This window comes from Chiloscyllium plagiosum, chromosome 9 (genome assembly GCF_004010195.1).
Source record: "Chiloscyllium plagiosum isolate BGI_BamShark_2017 chromosome 9, ASM401019v2, whole genome shotgun sequence".
Classification (NCBI taxonomy): Eukaryota; Metazoa; Chordata; class Chondrichthyes; order Orectolobiformes; family Hemiscylliidae; genus Chiloscyllium; species Chiloscyllium plagiosum.
The window spans coordinates 7022947-7040733 of NC_057718.1; the positions used below are offsets into that span (position 1 = coordinate 7022947).

Below are 17787 nucleotides of genomic sequence, written 5' to 3' on the forward strand. Positions count from 1 at the left end.
TATGTGGGGGAGGAAGGGCAATTCATTTCACGCTGTTACAATCCATAATGCACTGTCTCATTTTGGATGGAGATTCAGTAATAACTATGAACTGTTTGTCATTTTTATAAATGACTTGGACACAGGCATAGGTGGATGGGTTAATAAGTTTGCAGATGACACTAAAGTCGGTGGAGTAATGGACAGTGTGGAAGAGTGTTACAGGTTGCAGGAGGACTTGGATAAACTGCAGAATTGGGCTGACAGGTGGCAAATGGAGTTCAATGCAGCTAAATGTGAGGTGATTCACTTTGGAAGGAATAACAGGAAGGCAGTGTACTGGGTCAATGGAAAGATTCTCAATAGTGTGGATGTGCAGAGGGATCTTGGAGTCCCTGAAAGTTGCCACCCAGGTGGATAGTGCTGTTAAGAAGGCATACAGCGTGTTATGTTTTATTGGTAGAGGGATTGAGTTCCGGAGACGTAATGTCATGCTGCAACTGTAGAAAACATTTGTGCAGCCACAGTTGGAATATTGTGTATGGCTCTGGTCACTACATTACAGGAAGGATGTGGAAGCATTGGAAAAGATGCAGAGGAGATTTACCAGGATGTTGCCTGGTCTGGAGGGAAGGTCTTATGAGGGACTGAGGGACTTGGATCTGTTCTCATTGGAAAGAAGGCGGCTAAGAGGGGATTTGATAGAGACATACAAGATGATCAGAGGATTAGATAGGGTAGACAGTGGAAGTCTTTTTCCTAGGATGATGACGTCAGCTTGTACAAGGGGCCATAACTACAAATTGAGGGGTGATAGATTTAAGACAGATGTCAGTGGTAGGTTCTTTACTCAGAGAGAGGTAAGGGCGTGGAATGCCCATCCTGCCAATGTAGTTAGCTCAGCCACATTAGGGAGATTTAAACAAAACTTGGATAAGCACATGGATGATGATGGGCTTAGATCAGTTCATAGGTTGGTGCAACATCAAGGGCCGAAGGGCCTGTTCTCTGCTGTAATGATGTACATTCTATGTTCTGTGAATATATATACATGTGGCTATACACGTTGCAGGCCTTTTGGCAGACAGAGAAGGAGGGAGCATCGTGAATTGGGGATTCCTTTAACTAACAGGAGCTCCCTTTGTGTTATAAGGGTTTTATAATGTGTAACGCTGCAGAATTCTCTGTGCTTTATATCCCATCAATCAGGACACCCATCACTGTGGATAAACCTCATGTAAGTGTTCTCAGTGCTGTGTGTTAACCTGTCAGTATCACAGTACCCACTGTAAAGTATTAGAGTGTGTGACTCACCAAAAGCTTACATGTGAAGTTAAGATACTGCAGCCCCATGAGCTGAAGAATAGAGATGTTATTAAAAGTGTCTCATTTCAATAATGTCTGTGGATGGTTTAATTCTACTGTGGTGATTTCTCAATGAAAAACTGCCAAGAACATAGGGGCAAAACTTGATTTTATTTTTACTTACGTTATAACATCAAGATTTATTTTACAGCAGTATTAGCCAGACCTGATCCCTTTGCTGCACATACACGCATACACAAGTTAATTATGATTTGGTCTCAGCGGATTAAAAATTTTCTTTTACTTCTTTTGCGAATCAGTAGTTGCATGTGGAAAAACAAACACACACACCCATACACAAAGCAAACGCAGGAAAGAGGCCAGAGGAGAAAGTTAGGGAACTTTATGCACTATGTGAATATTTGAAAGACGCCAGTTTCCGAACACAGCAAGCTGATAGATCCACAGTTTGTTCCAGTGAGTTTAGGAGGACCATAACTCAGTCAGCAGTTGTAAATTCAGGATAGTCTTGCTTACTGTGAAATCTGGAGAGGTTAAGTTCAATAGAGTATAAAGGTGGGATAAAAGTGGAGAAACATTCATGAAAAACGCATACCTTTTCACTGAACAAATCGACAAAAGGAGGACGTTGAAGAAATCATGAACAGAGAGCTTGCAAAAAGCAGTTTGCTCAGTTCCGGTGGTTTCCAAGACAGCGTCAAACATGTCTCTGCCAGTCTTTCTGCACTCCTCTCCCAATTAAAGCAATAATTATTTCACCAAGAGGAAATTTATATTCAATGATAGCTGTGTAATTAAGACAAGCTGAGATAAACACTGAGGAGAGAGAGCAGGAGGACATTCAGACATCCGGCCAGAGTTGGAGCTGTGGACTGGTCGGATATAGAGTTGAACTGGGAGCGACACAGGTTACAGCCAATGCCACAGAAGGTGCACGTGTCGGTGTCTGACATCACCTTCGAGTTGTACGTCCTCACGACCATCTTCGCTGTATTTAAAGCAAAACATGACAATCAATCAATTCACCCAATCCTATTCCAAAAGACCTCTTTATACAAAACATTGAATGTCTTCAAGATAGAGTTCAATATAGTTCTTACGGCTAAAGGGATGAAGGGGTATGGGGAGAAAGCAGGGACAGGGGGACTGAGTTAGATGGTCAGCCATGATCATATTGAATGTTGGAGCAGGCTCAAGGGGCTGAATGGTCTACTTTATATATCTTTATTTATTTCTAATTTAGCAAAGAATTCCCTCTGAGACACTCATACACCATCCAAATGGACTTTCATCTGCTCTTCCTTCATAGTCACTGATACTTCCAATATAAGTAGGCAAAAAAAAAGACATTGAATAATTCCACAGAGGCTGGTATCTGGTCGCCAATCAGGCTTTATTTACTCATGGGGAATCCTTGACACTGATCCAGCTCCCTCAGAGCCAACTCACTCTAACACTCCCGTTTATTTTTTTCAGGATGTGTGACACTAATGCTCTTTTCTCTTTTTTTTTAATTCTCCCCCCACACTACTGCCTGACAGCGGTGGTGCTTATTTTTCCCCAGCATCCATGTTGTGTGTGTGCAGGTGTCGGACACAGCAAAGAACAAGAAGTGCGTGAATCTTTATTTATATTCCATCCCCAGGAAGAAAGGAAACACCCGAGTGGCCAGTGACAAGCAGTGCCCTTCTCAAAAGACAATGCTGCATGATCAAACAGTGAAGGGGAGGGCAGGGATTAAATCAAAATAGAGTTTGAGGGGACATTCTTGTTTTTTTCTCTTAATATGAGTTGGAAAAAACTCCAGAGGTCGGCATACCCTCACCAAGTCACCCTTTATTTACACATAGAGAGTCCTTGACCCTGATCCAGCTCCCTTAGAGCCAACTCTCAGAGTGAACAGAACCTCTGACACAACTGCTTTTTTTTTCTCCTTTTTTTTCTTCTTTTTGGATGTGGGCAGCTGGTCCACAGTCAGTTCCCTCCCCTCTGACACAATCAAGAGGAGAGTCCTTGCACATACTGATCCAGCTCCCTCAGAGGCAGCTCTCAGCGTGAATAGAATTTCTGAACAGAACTCCTGTTCTTTTATTTTCGTTTTTTTCTCTTTTTGTTATATCCCCACACTACCACCTAACTGTGGTAGTTTAGGGTGTAGGTTTGCTCGCTGAGCTGTAGGTTTGATATCCAGACGTTTCATTACCTGGCTAGGTAACATCATCAGTAGCGACCTCCAAGTGAAGCGAAGCTGTTGTCTCCTGCTTTCTATTTATATGTTTGTCCTGGATGGGGTTCCTGGGGTTTGTGGTGATATCATTTCCTTTTCGTTTTCTGACACATGCCAGAGAATTCCTAGAGGCCTGGCACTCCAACCACAACGCCATAAACAAACACATAGATCTCGATGCCATCTATCAACCCCTCAGAAAACGAACAGGAAATGACATCACCACAAACCCCAGGAACCCCATCCAGGACAAACATATAAATAGAAAGCAGGAGACAACAGCTTCGCTTCACTTGGAGGTCGCCACTGATGATGTTACCTAGCCAGGTAATGAAACGTCTGGATATCAAACCTACAGCTCAGCGAGCAAACCTACACCCTAAACCTCAACCTGAGCTACAAACCTTCACAAATCTTGCAAATAACTGCAGTGGTGCTTATTTTTCCCCAGCATCCATGTTGTGTGTGTGCAGGTGTGAGACACAGTGAGAGACACAAGGTGTACGAATCTTTATTCAATTCCCACCACCAGGAAGAAAGGAAACCCCCGAGTGGCCAGTGACAAGCAGTGCCCTTCTCAAAGGGCAATGTTGTGTGATCAAACAGTGAAGGGGAGGGCATGGATTAAATCAAAATAGAGTTTGAGGGGACATTCTTGTTTATAATATTTTATTAAACAAATTACAACACAATTTACAAAAAACAGTTAACATTTACAGCTGTATACAACAGCAATTTTACAAGGGAGAGGAGCAGTAAAGCTAGGCCCCAAACCTTACTGTTCAACCAGTTTACAGGGAAATGAGGACATTCTTGTTTATATCTGTCAGCCAAGGCTCCCTTATTGGACCAGATTAACAGCCTCAATCAGGGAACTTGTATTCCATTCGGCTGACCTTGTTATGATCTTTACAAGGTGTACCAGGATGTTGTCTGGATTGGATTGTATTAGCTATAAGAAGTGGGTGGACAAATTGCATTGTTTTTACTAGGGTATCCAAGGCTGAGGACTGACCTGATAGAAAACTATAAAGGTATGAGAGGTGTGGATAGTGTGCATAGTTGGAGACTTTTTCCCAGGATAGAAATGTCAAATACTAGGGGGCATAGGTTTAAGGTGAGAGGGGAAAGTATGTGTAAAAGGCAAGTTTTTTTACACAGAGGGAGGTGGTAGGTGCAGAGACAGTAGTAAGGTTTCAGAGGCATTTAGACAGACATGCACAGACAGAATAGAGGGATACAGACTATGTGCAGGCAAAAGAGATCAGTTTAGAATAGCATCATGGTCAGCACAGACATGGTGGGCCGAAGGGCCTGTTCCTGTGCTGTAGTGTTCTATGTTCTAGGATCGAGGCTGTAGGTTCTCTGCTATCTGCTGTATGTGTGAGAAACACCCCTCCTCACAATCCAGTGATATACAGAGAACAGGCAGCACCACCTTCTCCAGGGGCACTGGCAATGAATGTTGTCCCAGCCAAAAATGCCAACATCCTGAGAATGTGTATTTAAAATAGTAGGGTTGTGTCATTATTTTCTTTTGAGAGATTACGGTGGAGAGCCAACCCACTCTGACAGCAGGATATTGGATATGCCAAATTTGGATGGAACTAATTTTGAGACATGTCCCAGATCCTCCCTGCTGTGGTCAGTCAGGGTCTGGACAGTATAATTAGAGATACACATTGTCATCCTACAGAGATCCTGATGCACTGACTCTGTGGGAACTGCGATGAACAATGCCAGGCCCCTGGGCAAATGACTCCAACTTGAAGTTAGAGTCAGAGACATCACATGACTGTGATTTAAGAAGGGCTTATGCCCGAAACGTCGATTCTCCTGTTCCCTGGATGCTGCCTGACCTGCTGCGCTTTTCCAGCAACACATTTTCAGCTGTGATTTAATCCTCCCTGGAGAGTTCCCCTGGAAATATTAAACCTGAATCTGCCTCCTGGGTAACTCAACAACTGGCTCTTTTGATGCTATCCTCCTCCCAAGCCCCGCTCAACACCCTCACCCTCGATTCTACCCCCTCATCCTGAACTGACCACTCCCCCACAACACAAGACCCCCTGACACTCCGAAATGCTCCATTACACCAGCCGACAACCCAGCTTGCCCCCACGCCCTGACCGACTCCAGAGAAATTAGACCAACGTTTCCATATTGGCGAGGGATACAGATCCACACCCAAACTTCAAACCAAAAAATTCAGGGACTCACCTGGCTCATAATACTGAAGTACTCTGACCGTGGCATCCTGGGCATTTGCAACTTTGGAGTCCCTTATCATGGGGATGCTCACACAGATCTCAGTGTCATTAAGCTAGAAAGAAGAAAACACCAAGTCATAGAGAGTCATGTTTCTAAGTGTCCAAATCTGAACTTTCTACGATTTACACGAGAACATTCCCACAGAAACCTCTTCTCCGAAACATTGAAGAGAGGTACCAGGGGTGGACACACCCTCCACATGAAAGAAAAATCCCTGACTCACCGAGTCAAAATACAGAATGACTTGTCCAGCTTCAAACTCGACTCTTTTCATTGGGTTCTTGACCTGGATCTTGTTCATTTCTGGGATAAAGCCACTCAGCATTCCGACTTCCATCAGAACCATTCCCGTGCTGGACATGTTTCCCTCACCTCGATACCTTGAGGAACAAAGGCAAAATCAATTTCATCTTTATTGCTATTTTACATGAGTTGCAATATTATCTTTCCCCTTCCCCCACTGGCCGTCCATCCATCATTACTCAAGTATGTTTTAGGGAGTGTTATTTCTCTCCATTAAAGTGGAAGGGGTTAGGTATTGGGTATGTCCAGAAGTGCTCTGTCTCATCACCAAATCACCCATTATATTTTTTAACTACCACCAGTCAATCACCATGTTTTCCCAATTCATCAATTTCCACACAAAACCCATTGACAGCAATGAAGATCCCCACTGGTGATGGAGAGAGGGAGAAAATTCCAGATTTTATTCATTGGATTCAAAGTCCACCAGCAGCTCCATTGTGGGTCATTGAGATTGTTTCTCTTATGGATATTAATAATATCAACAAGACCACAAAAACATAGCTAAAAAGTGACACAGGTTGTTAAAACTTTTCAGTTGGCAGTTATCAGGAAACGTGGAAGAAGACAAATTTTCACCAGATTGTAACAATTGAGAAAGGATTGTAACAATTCATCGGCAAGTTTGCTGTGATTGGCTACGGCATTGCCATGGAAGCAGATATGCCAAACTATAGGCTGCCCAAGTTCCTGGGTAATTCAAACAGGGCAGAAAGTCTTGAATGTATTTGTTGCACAGAATGTGAATGCACCTTGGTTCAAGCTAATATAAGTCAGCCATGCTGTAAATGTTTTCTAATTAATAAACAAGATAAATCTACCTTAGAGAAATAAAAAAGCTAATACTAGACAGGCAACATGGTTGTGTCAAGGGCAGGTCATGTCTGACAAATTTAGTTTGAGTTCTATAACAAGGTGACACAGGTAGTGGATGAGTGTAGTGCTGCGGATGCTCAGTATTTGGACTTTCATATGACGCCATTTGGCAGGTTAGTTAGCAAATTGGAAATGTTTGGGATTGATGGTCTTTGGCAGCAAGGATTGAAGTTCGATAAAGGAGCTGAAACAGAGGGTAGGTACGGATGGGCATTTCTCAGACTGGAGATGAGCTGTAAGTGGTGTTCCCCAGGAATCAATGTTGGGACTCTGGCTTTTTGTGATTTATATTAATGAATTTGGAGATGGGCGTTGCAGGCAAAATCTCTAAATTTGCAGATGATCTGCAGAGTCCCGGATGTTTGGTTGAGTGCACATGGTGCTGACAAATGCTGAATTTAGTGAGGGGCAGTGGTTGAGAAAACGCTTGATGCCTCACTTAATAAATCACAAGACAGGCTCTCCAAAGAGCCAACTCCCACTCTGTCCTTATTATAACATCCAGCTGCTGGTCAAGATAATCCTGACCCCTGGATATTGGCCATCATTCCTGGCAACTTGTCATACGTTTGAACACCAGACTGAAGCACTCAATGAACACCATTTCCAAGTCTTGATTGTCATTTAGAAAGTGATAATTCTCTCTACACAGGAGGACATACTGCCTTACTTGTACAATCCTTGTAAAGCACTTTATTGTTCCTTATGATACTTTATTCATTCTTTTTCCACGTACTCACTCCTTTCCATCCTTCCTCATCCTTTACTTCTCTTATTCTCCTTTACTTTCAAGTCTTCATTACTATACTAACTATCTCTCTGGATGAGACCCCATTAGAGATTTTTAAAATGATGAGAGAGTTGGATGGGTCAAGCCTAGAGAAGGTGGTCATACTTGTGGATGCAGACTAGAGGCTTGGGTTATTAGGCAAAGTCAGTAATAAATCCAAGAGGAAATGTAACAGAAACGTCTTCAGCTTGGAGGTGGGGTCAGAATGTGCAACTGCAACTTACACCAGTTGGTGACGCAGAGGTGAACACTACTGCCTTACAGTGCCAGGGACCTGGGTTCAGTTCCCCCCTTGGGTGACTGTCTATTTGGACTTTGCATGTTCTCCCTGTGACTGTGTGGGTTTCCTCCCACAATCCAAAAATGTGCAGATTAGGTAGATTGGCCATGGGAAATATGGGGATAGAGTAGGGGGCTCCCTTCAGAAGTTTGGCACAGACATGATTTTCATGTGTGGAAATAGGCCATTCAGCTCAAAATGTCCACACCAACTCTCCAAAGAGCATCCCACCCAGACTCAACCCCCTACATTATCCCTTTAAACCTGCATTTTCCCTGGCCAATGCATCTAACCTGTACAACTTTGGACTGTGGGAGGAAACCCAGAGGAAACCCACGCAGACACGGGGAGAATGTGCAAACTCCACACACACAATCACCCAAAGGTGGAATTGAACCCATGTCCCTGTGAGGTAGCAGTTCTAGCCACTATGATGGGTCAACTGGCCTCTTTCTGCACTGTAGGGATTCTACCTTTGATAATTACAGGGAAACTAAATGAAGTAAGGAAAACAGAACACTAGCTGAGTACTTGGCTTTGTGCTGTTAAGTCCAATATATTATAATAGGCCTTAATCATCCATTTTAGTTGTTTTCCAACTTTGTTGCTCAACTATAATTTTCTGAAATAAAGAACATCTTTATTGACTTAAATGGATCTATTGAGTTGGTACTTTTACTGCCTCCTTTTAAAAATGCCAATGTTTACTCTCCACTCCTGGGAGCTTATTCCTCCTTCCACTTCACCTGAGCCAGCACAGTCCTCATCCCCTGAAAACCACCAAAACATAACCTGGTGCTCTGGTGACCTCTCAACTCCTGCACATCAGCAATCCCAGTGAGGGACACCAGATAGCGATCAGGGGCAGGTTCACAGCTGATTTTGCCTCTCGTTGTCCTGGGGATGGTCAGGAAACCTCCACTGCTGCCCCCAGCTCAGATTTGTCAAGTTGTTGGCGATAATGATGGGCAAGGCGTTGTCATCAAGTGCGCAACTGACACTGTGGACTTGTCGGTTGCCCCTTGATTCAAGGAGACGAATTTCTGTCGTGGCTCTTCATGTGACTGAGCGGGCTGGTTTCCAATTCCCAGATCCTTGACCTAATTGGGCAAGATGGCCCCTGAGGTATTTGGATCTGGACAGCAGGATTTTCTTTGCTTCCCCACTCTGCCTCATCGTTAAGCCATTTGGATTCAGAAAGATGCAGCTGGATGGAAGGCTAGCCAACATTTTGAACAATTGGTAGAAAGTTCCTTGTGGTCATTCATGTCAATGCTGCTGTGATTCAGGGAGAGCTTCTGCGCATTTTTATTCAAGCTTCTTTGTCCTCTCCCGAGTCTTTTGTGAACTGAGAGAACAGTTAGTTGGCCAGTTGTTTTTCAAGCACACAGTGTCCAGTCCAGGAGAGAGGGTTGGTGTAGCTCAGTTGGCTGGATAGCAAGGCCCAGTGACATTAACATCATCCCTGCTTCAGCTGAGGTTACCATGAAGGATTCTCCTTCTCAACCTTCCGCACCACCCTCCCGCTTCAAGTGAAGCAAGGCGACCTTCGCGTTAGCCCACCACCAGTCATCACTCTCTAATGAGACAGCAGCCCTATTTGTCTGGGAAGAGTTTTTGAAACGATTTGTAGCTCGGGTTGTGAAGGAAGTCGTGGATTCATTGCTGAGCTGCTGTGGTTTTCTGCAGATGTTTCATCACTTCGCTAGGGTGACATTGCCAGTGCGTCCTCAATAAAGTGTTGGTAGTCTGTCCCGCCTGCTATTTATGTGTGTCTGTGTTTTAGTACTTCTGGATCTGTATCTGAGTGGCTTGCATATGTGTTGATTTTGCAGCAGTTTTGCTTAAATGCTTGAAACGATTTGTAGCTCGGGTTGTAAATGAAGCTGTAGATTCGTTGCTGAGCTGCTGTGGTTTTGCAGCAGTTTTGCTTAAATGTTTCCAGAATTGGCTTCAAGACACACTGTTCAGCAGCCCTCTGATTAGATCTGATTAATGTCATGGAGCTATTGCTGGGGGATTTTCTCTAACACATTTTGGTATCTCTGATACCCAGTCCTGGGCTCCCTGAAGCACAGTGCTGACCCTGCTCTGTACCCTGGGACTGCTGTGGACTGTGATGTCAAACACTCTCTGCAGGAGCTGAGCTGGTCCAGCTGTGCTCATCCTATCCACGGCATGGTATTCTTTCAAGAAACGTGACTGCCAACTTATGGAAGGCAATTGAGAATAAAAAATTTCAAAGTAGGCATATTTAACACTGATGTGTGCCAGAGACAGATGATCTTTAATGAGATCTTAATGACTGTATGTTTTTGTTTTTCCATAGTTTTCACTGTGGACTGAATTTGAAAAGGGCTTTACAACAAAGGACTATGCAAAGTATTGCAGTACTTTTAAAAAGCAAGTTACTCAAACTCATTGCCAGTTTTGTTTACATTGTTGCTTGGCAAGCAGCAGGTGAAGGTGTAGGAGGAGATAGCCCAGATCCAGGAATCTGTGCGGAAAGCGAGATTCGGCCAGCAACAGGTTGCTGATTGGTTTGTGGGGTTGTGATCAGTTGTGAATGAAAAAGGCCATCAGCCTGGTAACAGCTATCTGATGGTCTTCCTGGAAGCTGAACAGCTTGTGGGTGTGAACGATACAGGCAGAAGCTTTCAGACTGCTACAAGTCTTGGTGGTGGGAGTGTGTGTGTGTGGTCGGTCTCTCTCTCTCTCTCTTTCTCTCTCTCTCTCTCTCTCTCTCTCCCCCCACCTCCCCCAAGTAAAATACCTACAGCTTGAAGAAAGCCATTTTATTTCCTTCCACTTAAAGTGCGACCTTTGACTGGCAACTAAGCCACTTTGCAGTTAGAATACTAAACACTTGAGCCCCCTGTGAAGGAGTAAAAAGCCTTGGAGAGCAGAAGGATAATCTCAGTGACCTGGTGACATTGAACTGTTCTCCCAGTATTCATTCCTTTCTCCTGCCCATATCACTATTTGTTTTGCTTGTCTGTGCCTATCTGTACATAGGCTTTTAGAAGAGGATTTAGAAGTTTTTAGAAGGTTTCCAAATTTGAACTAATAGATTTAAATGTCAACAATAGCCATTTACCTGGGAGTTAGACTCTATTTATTTATAATTAGTTTGAAATTGATCATTGAATTTATAATTCTTTTCAAATATAAACGTTTGTTGTATATTTTCTTGTAACCTGTGTCTATCAGGCAGGGAAACTGGGGATTTTCTCTACCCTGATAAAATCTTTAATGACAATCCTAGGAAGAGTGGAGCTTGGTTTCTAGTATGTTACCCCAGTAAGATGTAACACGTACAGCCCAACCAACATGGAAAAGAAGGCAACTGCAGTAACGCTGGGAAGAATAGGATTTGAAGCTCAATCATTGAGACCAAACAGAGATCTTAAGCCCACACATGCTGTGAGTTGGGAGAGGAAGGGCATTTTCCATCCAACAGCCTCCTAACAAGGCTCTTCCGTGCTCACGGCCCAATGAAGGCAGGTTGGACCATTGAAGCTGCCCTCCAAATTGCAGGGCTCTATCACAGCAGCACCATGGAGAGCACTGGGCAGCCTGGAGAAAATAAGGACCCCTCAACATGATGTTCCTCTGGGGCTGAGAGAAGGTACCACTTAAAATTAAATCTTTCGAGGGTCAAGCTGGAAGGGCATGTGGATTGGAGGGGAAGCCCTCCGGTACAGTCTCTGCTTCCAGAGGCCAGTGCTGAGGTGGAGTCTCCAGCTCTGATGGACTCCAATCCTCTGCAGGGAGGCCACCTCCATCGAAGTGGGAGACTTGCCACCACTGGCAAGTCCCGGAAATGGGAATACATGACGAAGCCATCCAGGCTGATCAGTGACAAGCAAGATTCAAGCCAAATAAGTTCAGTAGATGATCATCTCTGGCAACAGAAAATCTAACCATTTGTGCCTTGATATTCAATGGCATTACCATCACTGAAGCCCCCTCTATCAACATCCTGGGGGTGGCCATGGACCAGAAACTCAACTGGATTCATCACATAAACACAGTGGCTGCAGGAGCATGTCAGACAGCGGGAAGTTTGTGGACAGTAACTCATCCCCTGGCTCCCCAAAGCCTGTCCACCATCTACAGGAGTGTGATGGAATACTCCCCACTTGCCTGGATGGGGGCAGCTCCAACAACACTCAGAACGCTCGACACCATCCAGGACAAAGCTGCCCAGTTGATTGGCACCATATCCACAAGCATTCAGTCCCTCCACCATCGACACTCAGTAGCAGCAGTGTGTACTATCTACAAGATGCACCGCAGAAGTTCGCCAAAGATCCTTAGATAGCACTTTCCAAACTCTGAAGAAGGATAATTGGACCTGAAACATTAACCTTGCTTTCTTCACACACATGCTGCCAGACCTGTTGAGTTTCTCCAACAATTTCTGTTTTTATTTTCCTTCCGAACCCATCATAACTTCCATCTAGAAGGACAAGGGCAGCAGACATGTGGGAACATTACCACTTGCAAGTTCCCTTCCACTGACCATCCTGACTTGGAAATATATCGCTGCTCTTTCTCTGTTGCTGGGTCAAAAACCTGGAACTCCCTCCCTAACAGCACTGTCCTCAGTTTGAGGACAATTAGTCAAGGACAATATCTGCTGTTTGTGCTAGTACCACCCACATAACATGAAAGAAGAAATTAAAACAAAACACAGCTCCCTACTCACTTCCCAGCTCCCTCACCTCCAGGCCAACCATCCGAGGTTGTGAAAATACTGCCCCCTAGTGCTCGCTGGGACTTATTGTGTAACACTCCTGCCTCTGTCAGAAAGCTATTCATTCTAATCCCGCTCCAGAGACTTAAATGCAACAGTTCTGAGAATTAAAGTGGAGTACTGAGACAGTGCTGCACTGTCAGAGGTGCAGTTTTTCAGGTGAACTGAGGTTTTAGCTACACTCTGTTGACATTATTCCAACACCAGCACAGCCAATACATGGCTTGGTTTGGTAACTGCTCTGTCCAGGGCCATAAGAAACTGCAGAGAGTTGTGAACACAGCCCAGCCCAGCACGCAAACCAACCTTCCATCCATTGACTCCCATCTACACTTCTCATTTCCTCGGGAAGGCAGCCAACATCATCAAAGAGCCCTCCCACCTCGGTTATAATCTCTTCCAACTTCTTCCATCAGGCAGAAGATACAAAAGCTTAAACACACTTACCAACAGATTCAAGGACAGCATTTACCCTGCTGCTATCAGACTTCTGATTGAACCTCTCAAATTTTAAATTTAATGTTGATCTCGCTCTCTGTGCCCCTTCTCTGCAGCTGTATTCCTCGCTCTGTTCTATTACCCTAATGCATTTTGTATGATATGATCTGCCAGTACTGCATGCAAAACAAAACTTTTCACTGAATTGCGGTACATGTGATAATAATAAATCAAATCGATACCATACTCACAAAGAGTCATCAATGTTGTGATGTAGGGGACACTGCAGTCCCAGTGTGTGCCCACCAAGCTCCCAGATAATCGGTCTATAAGGAACCCAAATGGGTCATGAATGTTCTTTAGGGAAGGAAGCCTTCTATCTTTAATCAGAGTGGACCTTTATGTGAATCAAGCCACATATCAATATTCGTCACTTCAAAATGTCTTCCCACATTTCTCATATTCATCTGTCAGCATCTCAGGGCAACGAAGGATGGACAACAAATGACATTCTATTCAAGTGTGGTCACTCTTGTGCTGGAAGGAAGATGGCGATTAATTTGTTCACAGTAAGCTCCTACCAACAGCCAGGTAATAAATTACCAGCCAATCACAGGATAACTGAGCTGCAGAAGCAGTTAGTTCTTTTATTGCATTGGAGGAAGAAAGGTTGACCAGTTAAAATGAGAGCGGTGTTTACCTGGTACAGATATGAAGTAATAGGTGATTCAGGTCATCCATATTGTCTACAACATCAACTTCTAAATCAAATATTTCCATCTCCACAGATCGCCGTTTCTTTGATACGACTTCACTCTCCAGATTGAACTGAATGTTGAGCTTTAAGAACAAAATCCACCAATCAAATTCTCTTCCTGTTTTGTTATAACACATGTGACAGTTTATGTGCACTACTTCAACAGGGTGGGAGGGGTGTTGGTTAGCTCAGTTGGCTGGATGGCTGGTTTACAATGCAGAGTAACACTAGCCCCTGCCCTGGCTGAGGTTCCCGTGAAGGACTCTCCTGCGTTCACAAGAATGATAACTTAACCCCTGGGATCAAGGTGTTGAGGAGAGATTACACAAGTTATGCCTGTTTTCTGTAGAATTTAGAAAGTTAGGGGGTGGTCTGATCAAAGACTTTGAAATATTACCAGGTAAAGATAAACTGTTGCCAATTGATTAGGAATTCTATGAGGGATAATCTGAGAATTAGGGCCAGACCATTCAGGAAAGATGTTAGGAAGCACTTCAACACACAAAGGTGGTAGGTGTTCAGAACTCTCATCCACTTTGGATGTAGGATCATGTAGCTGTTAATTTTAAACCTGAGATAGATGTTTTTTTTATAAGTGATACAGACTGAAGGCAGGGTTATGGCGTTAGGACACATATCAATCATTATCTCAATGTAAAGTGGGACAGATTCAAAGGGCTGAATGGCCTACTCCTGTTGCTCTGCTCCATCTCAACCTCTCCCCTTATTTGAGGCGTGGTGACCTTCAGGTTAAATCACCACCAGTTGTCTCTGTCGTGGAGAAGCAGCCTATGTTTGTTCGGGCCATGGTGATGTTACAATGGTGTATCCTGATTTCACTGCTCACAATGCAGTCTCTACCTAGGGAAAGCAGACTAACTGATTGTTTTGCTGAACCCCGACATTAGTTCACAAACAGTTGAAGTTTCTGATCCCAATCAACTTAATCTGGTGCCCTATCCTCACCCCTGTATCTTCGATCTCTTAGAAATTTCAACAGAATTCCAAAGGAAGCTATCAGGAAGGCACGTCATTTTTTTTCCCATTTTGAAAATTTACTCTTCTCGAGATTCAAGAATTTCAGACCGTGAACACTGCTCCCATTTCATTCAGATGCTAGCAGTCGGTCACAATCCTCCAGCCCCAGTTCTCTACCAGATATACTAGCTGCAGGTTTAGTAGTCTCCCCCTATGAATGAAAATGTGTTTGGGGTTCAATTGTCCCTTGTGCATGTAGATACATCTTTTATGATTCCCCCTCTTTGGTTTCCTCAAACCCCTTCGTCACTTTACAGACCCTTGTCACGCCATTCCTGACTGTCCTCTCTTCTCCTGTAATGGCTCAATCGGTAACCTGCTGTTTCTGACTCTTATCATGGCTAATTCATTTAGAAGCGTAAAGTTTTATGACTCAGATGAAGACTCTTCGGCCCTCCATGCCTGGGTCAGTTCTTTGAGACCGTGATCAAGCCAGTCCCATTCTTCAATGTATTCCAAATGAAGCATTTATCTAATTCTCTTTTACAAGTTCAACTGAATATGTTTCCACCATTCCTTCAGGAAATCCCTTCCAGACGATTAATCTTTTGACTAGATTACATTTTTTGCAAAAAGTATTATAAACGGCTGTCTGCCTTTGTAGGAGTCAAACTAACAAAATTGACAGTTTTAAAGCCCATGAACGTCTGAGAATCCATTCCTATTGATGGCCCGGAAATCATAAAGAAACACAGTCAGTGTCCTGTTTTTCATTAATGGTGGAATTTCACTGTCCTAATTTACGAAATCATAAAATTACAGAATGGTAGATTAAATCATGAGAGAAAAACAATCAATATAACATTCAAAACCACCCTATGGACCAATATTTGACGAGCAGAGCACTGCACTTCCCGTTGAATATTTGGAAAGGACCTTATTCATTTTATTACCTCGTGACTCAATTATTCCAACAACTCCTGGCTGACCTCCCAAGTTCTACCCTTCATAAATGCAAGGTCATCCAAAACTCTGCTGCCTGTGTATTAGCACATAACAAGTCCCCTTCTCCTCACATGCCTGTGCTCACCAACATACATCAGCTCCCGATCAAGCGATGCCTTGACTTTAAAATTCTCACCCTCATTTGCATGTGTTCACCTCCCCCTCCCCAACTCTCTCTGGAATCTCCCCCTAACCCACCCTCTGGGATACCTGCCTTCACACAATTCTGACATCTTTGTCTATCTGTAATTTTTTTGAAAATTCATTCATAAGATGCGGATATCACTGGCCAGGCCAATATTTATTGCCCATCCCTAATTACTCAGCGGGCACGTGAGAAGCGAATTGCTGTTTGTCTGGAGTCACATGTAGGTCAGACCACGTAAGGATGGCAGATTTCCTTCCCTTAGGAGCATTAGTGAACAAGATGGGTTTTTCCAACAATTGGCAACAGGTTCATAGTCATCATTAGATTCTTAATCACAGATTTTAATTGAATTCAAATTCCACCATCTGCCATGGCAGGATTCAAGCCTAGGTCCTCAGAACATTACTAGTACCTTTGGATTAATAGTCCAGTGATAATACCACTAGGCCACCATCTTCCCTTAATTAGTACAATCACTCCAAGATGTTTTCAGTTCCCTGGGACTCCGATGGTGTGGCCATTACTGAGACATGGATAGAGCAGGGTAAGGAATGGATGTTGCAGGTTCCAGGGTTTAGAGCTTTCATTAAAAACAGGCAAGGCAGTAAAAGAGGACAAGGTGTGGCTTTGTTAGTCAAGGATAATATAACGGTGGCTGAAAAAACGTTTGACGAGGACCAGTCTACTAAGGTGGTATGGGCTAAGGTTAGAAACAGGGGAGGAAAGGTCACACTGCTGGGAGCTTTTTGTAGACCCCAGCAAAGTTCCAGGGATGTGGAGGAGAGGATTGGCAAATCGATTCTAGGCAGGAGTGAAAGGAACAGGATGGTCATTATGGGGGACTTTAACTTCCCCATCAGTGACTGGAACCACTATAATTCTAGTATGTCGGATGGATCAGTTTTTGTCCAATATGTGCAGGAAGGTTTCCTGACACACTGTGTCAAAGGGCAGACAAGAGGGGAGGCCACACTGGATCTGGTGCTTGGTAATGAACCAGGCCAGGTGTTTGATTTAGTGATAGGTAAGCACTTTGGAGAGAGTGATCATAATTCGGTTACGTTTAGTTTGGTGATAGAAAGGGAAAGGCACATGCCACAGGGCAAGAGTTATAGATGGGGAAATGGCAATTACAATGCGATTAGGCAAGACTTAGCATGCCTAGAATGGGCTAGCAAAATGCAGGGGATGGGGACAACCAAAATGTGGAGCTGGTTTAATGAACAGATATTGTGTGTCCTTGATAGATATGTCCCTGTCAGGCAGGGAGGAAGTGATAAGGTAAGGGAGCCGTGGTTTACTACAGAAATTATAAATTTCTATAGTATTATAAATAATAAATTTCTATAGATGTGTGAAGAATAAAAGGATGATTAGGGCAGGAATAGGGCTAGTCAAGACAGAAGTGGGAAGTTGAGTGTGGACCCTGTGGAGAGGTGCTAAATGAAAATTGCTCAGCTGTTTTCACTCAGGAAAAGGACAATATTGTAGAGAAGACTCAAATAATGGCTATTAGACTTGAAAGGATTGAGGTTAGTAAGGAGGAAGTGATATCATTCTAGAAGGTGTGAAGTCCGCTGGGCTGTATGGGATTTTTCCAAGAATTCACTGGGAAGCTAGGAAGGAGATGGCCGAGTCTTTGGCCTTGAT

At 43.7% G+C, this 17787-nt stretch overlaps 1 protein-coding gene across 1 annotated transcript in view; it reads right to left on the bottom strand.

Annotated features, from left to right (window-relative positions):
* Positions 1-1442: 1442 nt before the first annotated feature.
* Positions 1443-17787, bottom strand: part of cd109 (CD109 molecule) — a 133759-nt gene continuing 117414 nt past the window's right edge. Inside the window, exons 29-32 of the mRNA XM_043696746.1 lie at positions 13950-14089; positions 6027-6183; positions 5753-5855; positions 1443-2293 (exon numbers count right to left, since the gene is read on the bottom strand). Coding sequence (XP_043552681.1) covers positions 2100-2293; positions 5753-5855; positions 6027-6183; positions 13950-14089 — 594 coding nt within the window. The 3' untranslated portion in view covers positions 1443-2099. The remainder of the gene's footprint in view (positions 2294-5752; positions 5856-6026; positions 6184-13949; positions 14090-17787) is intronic.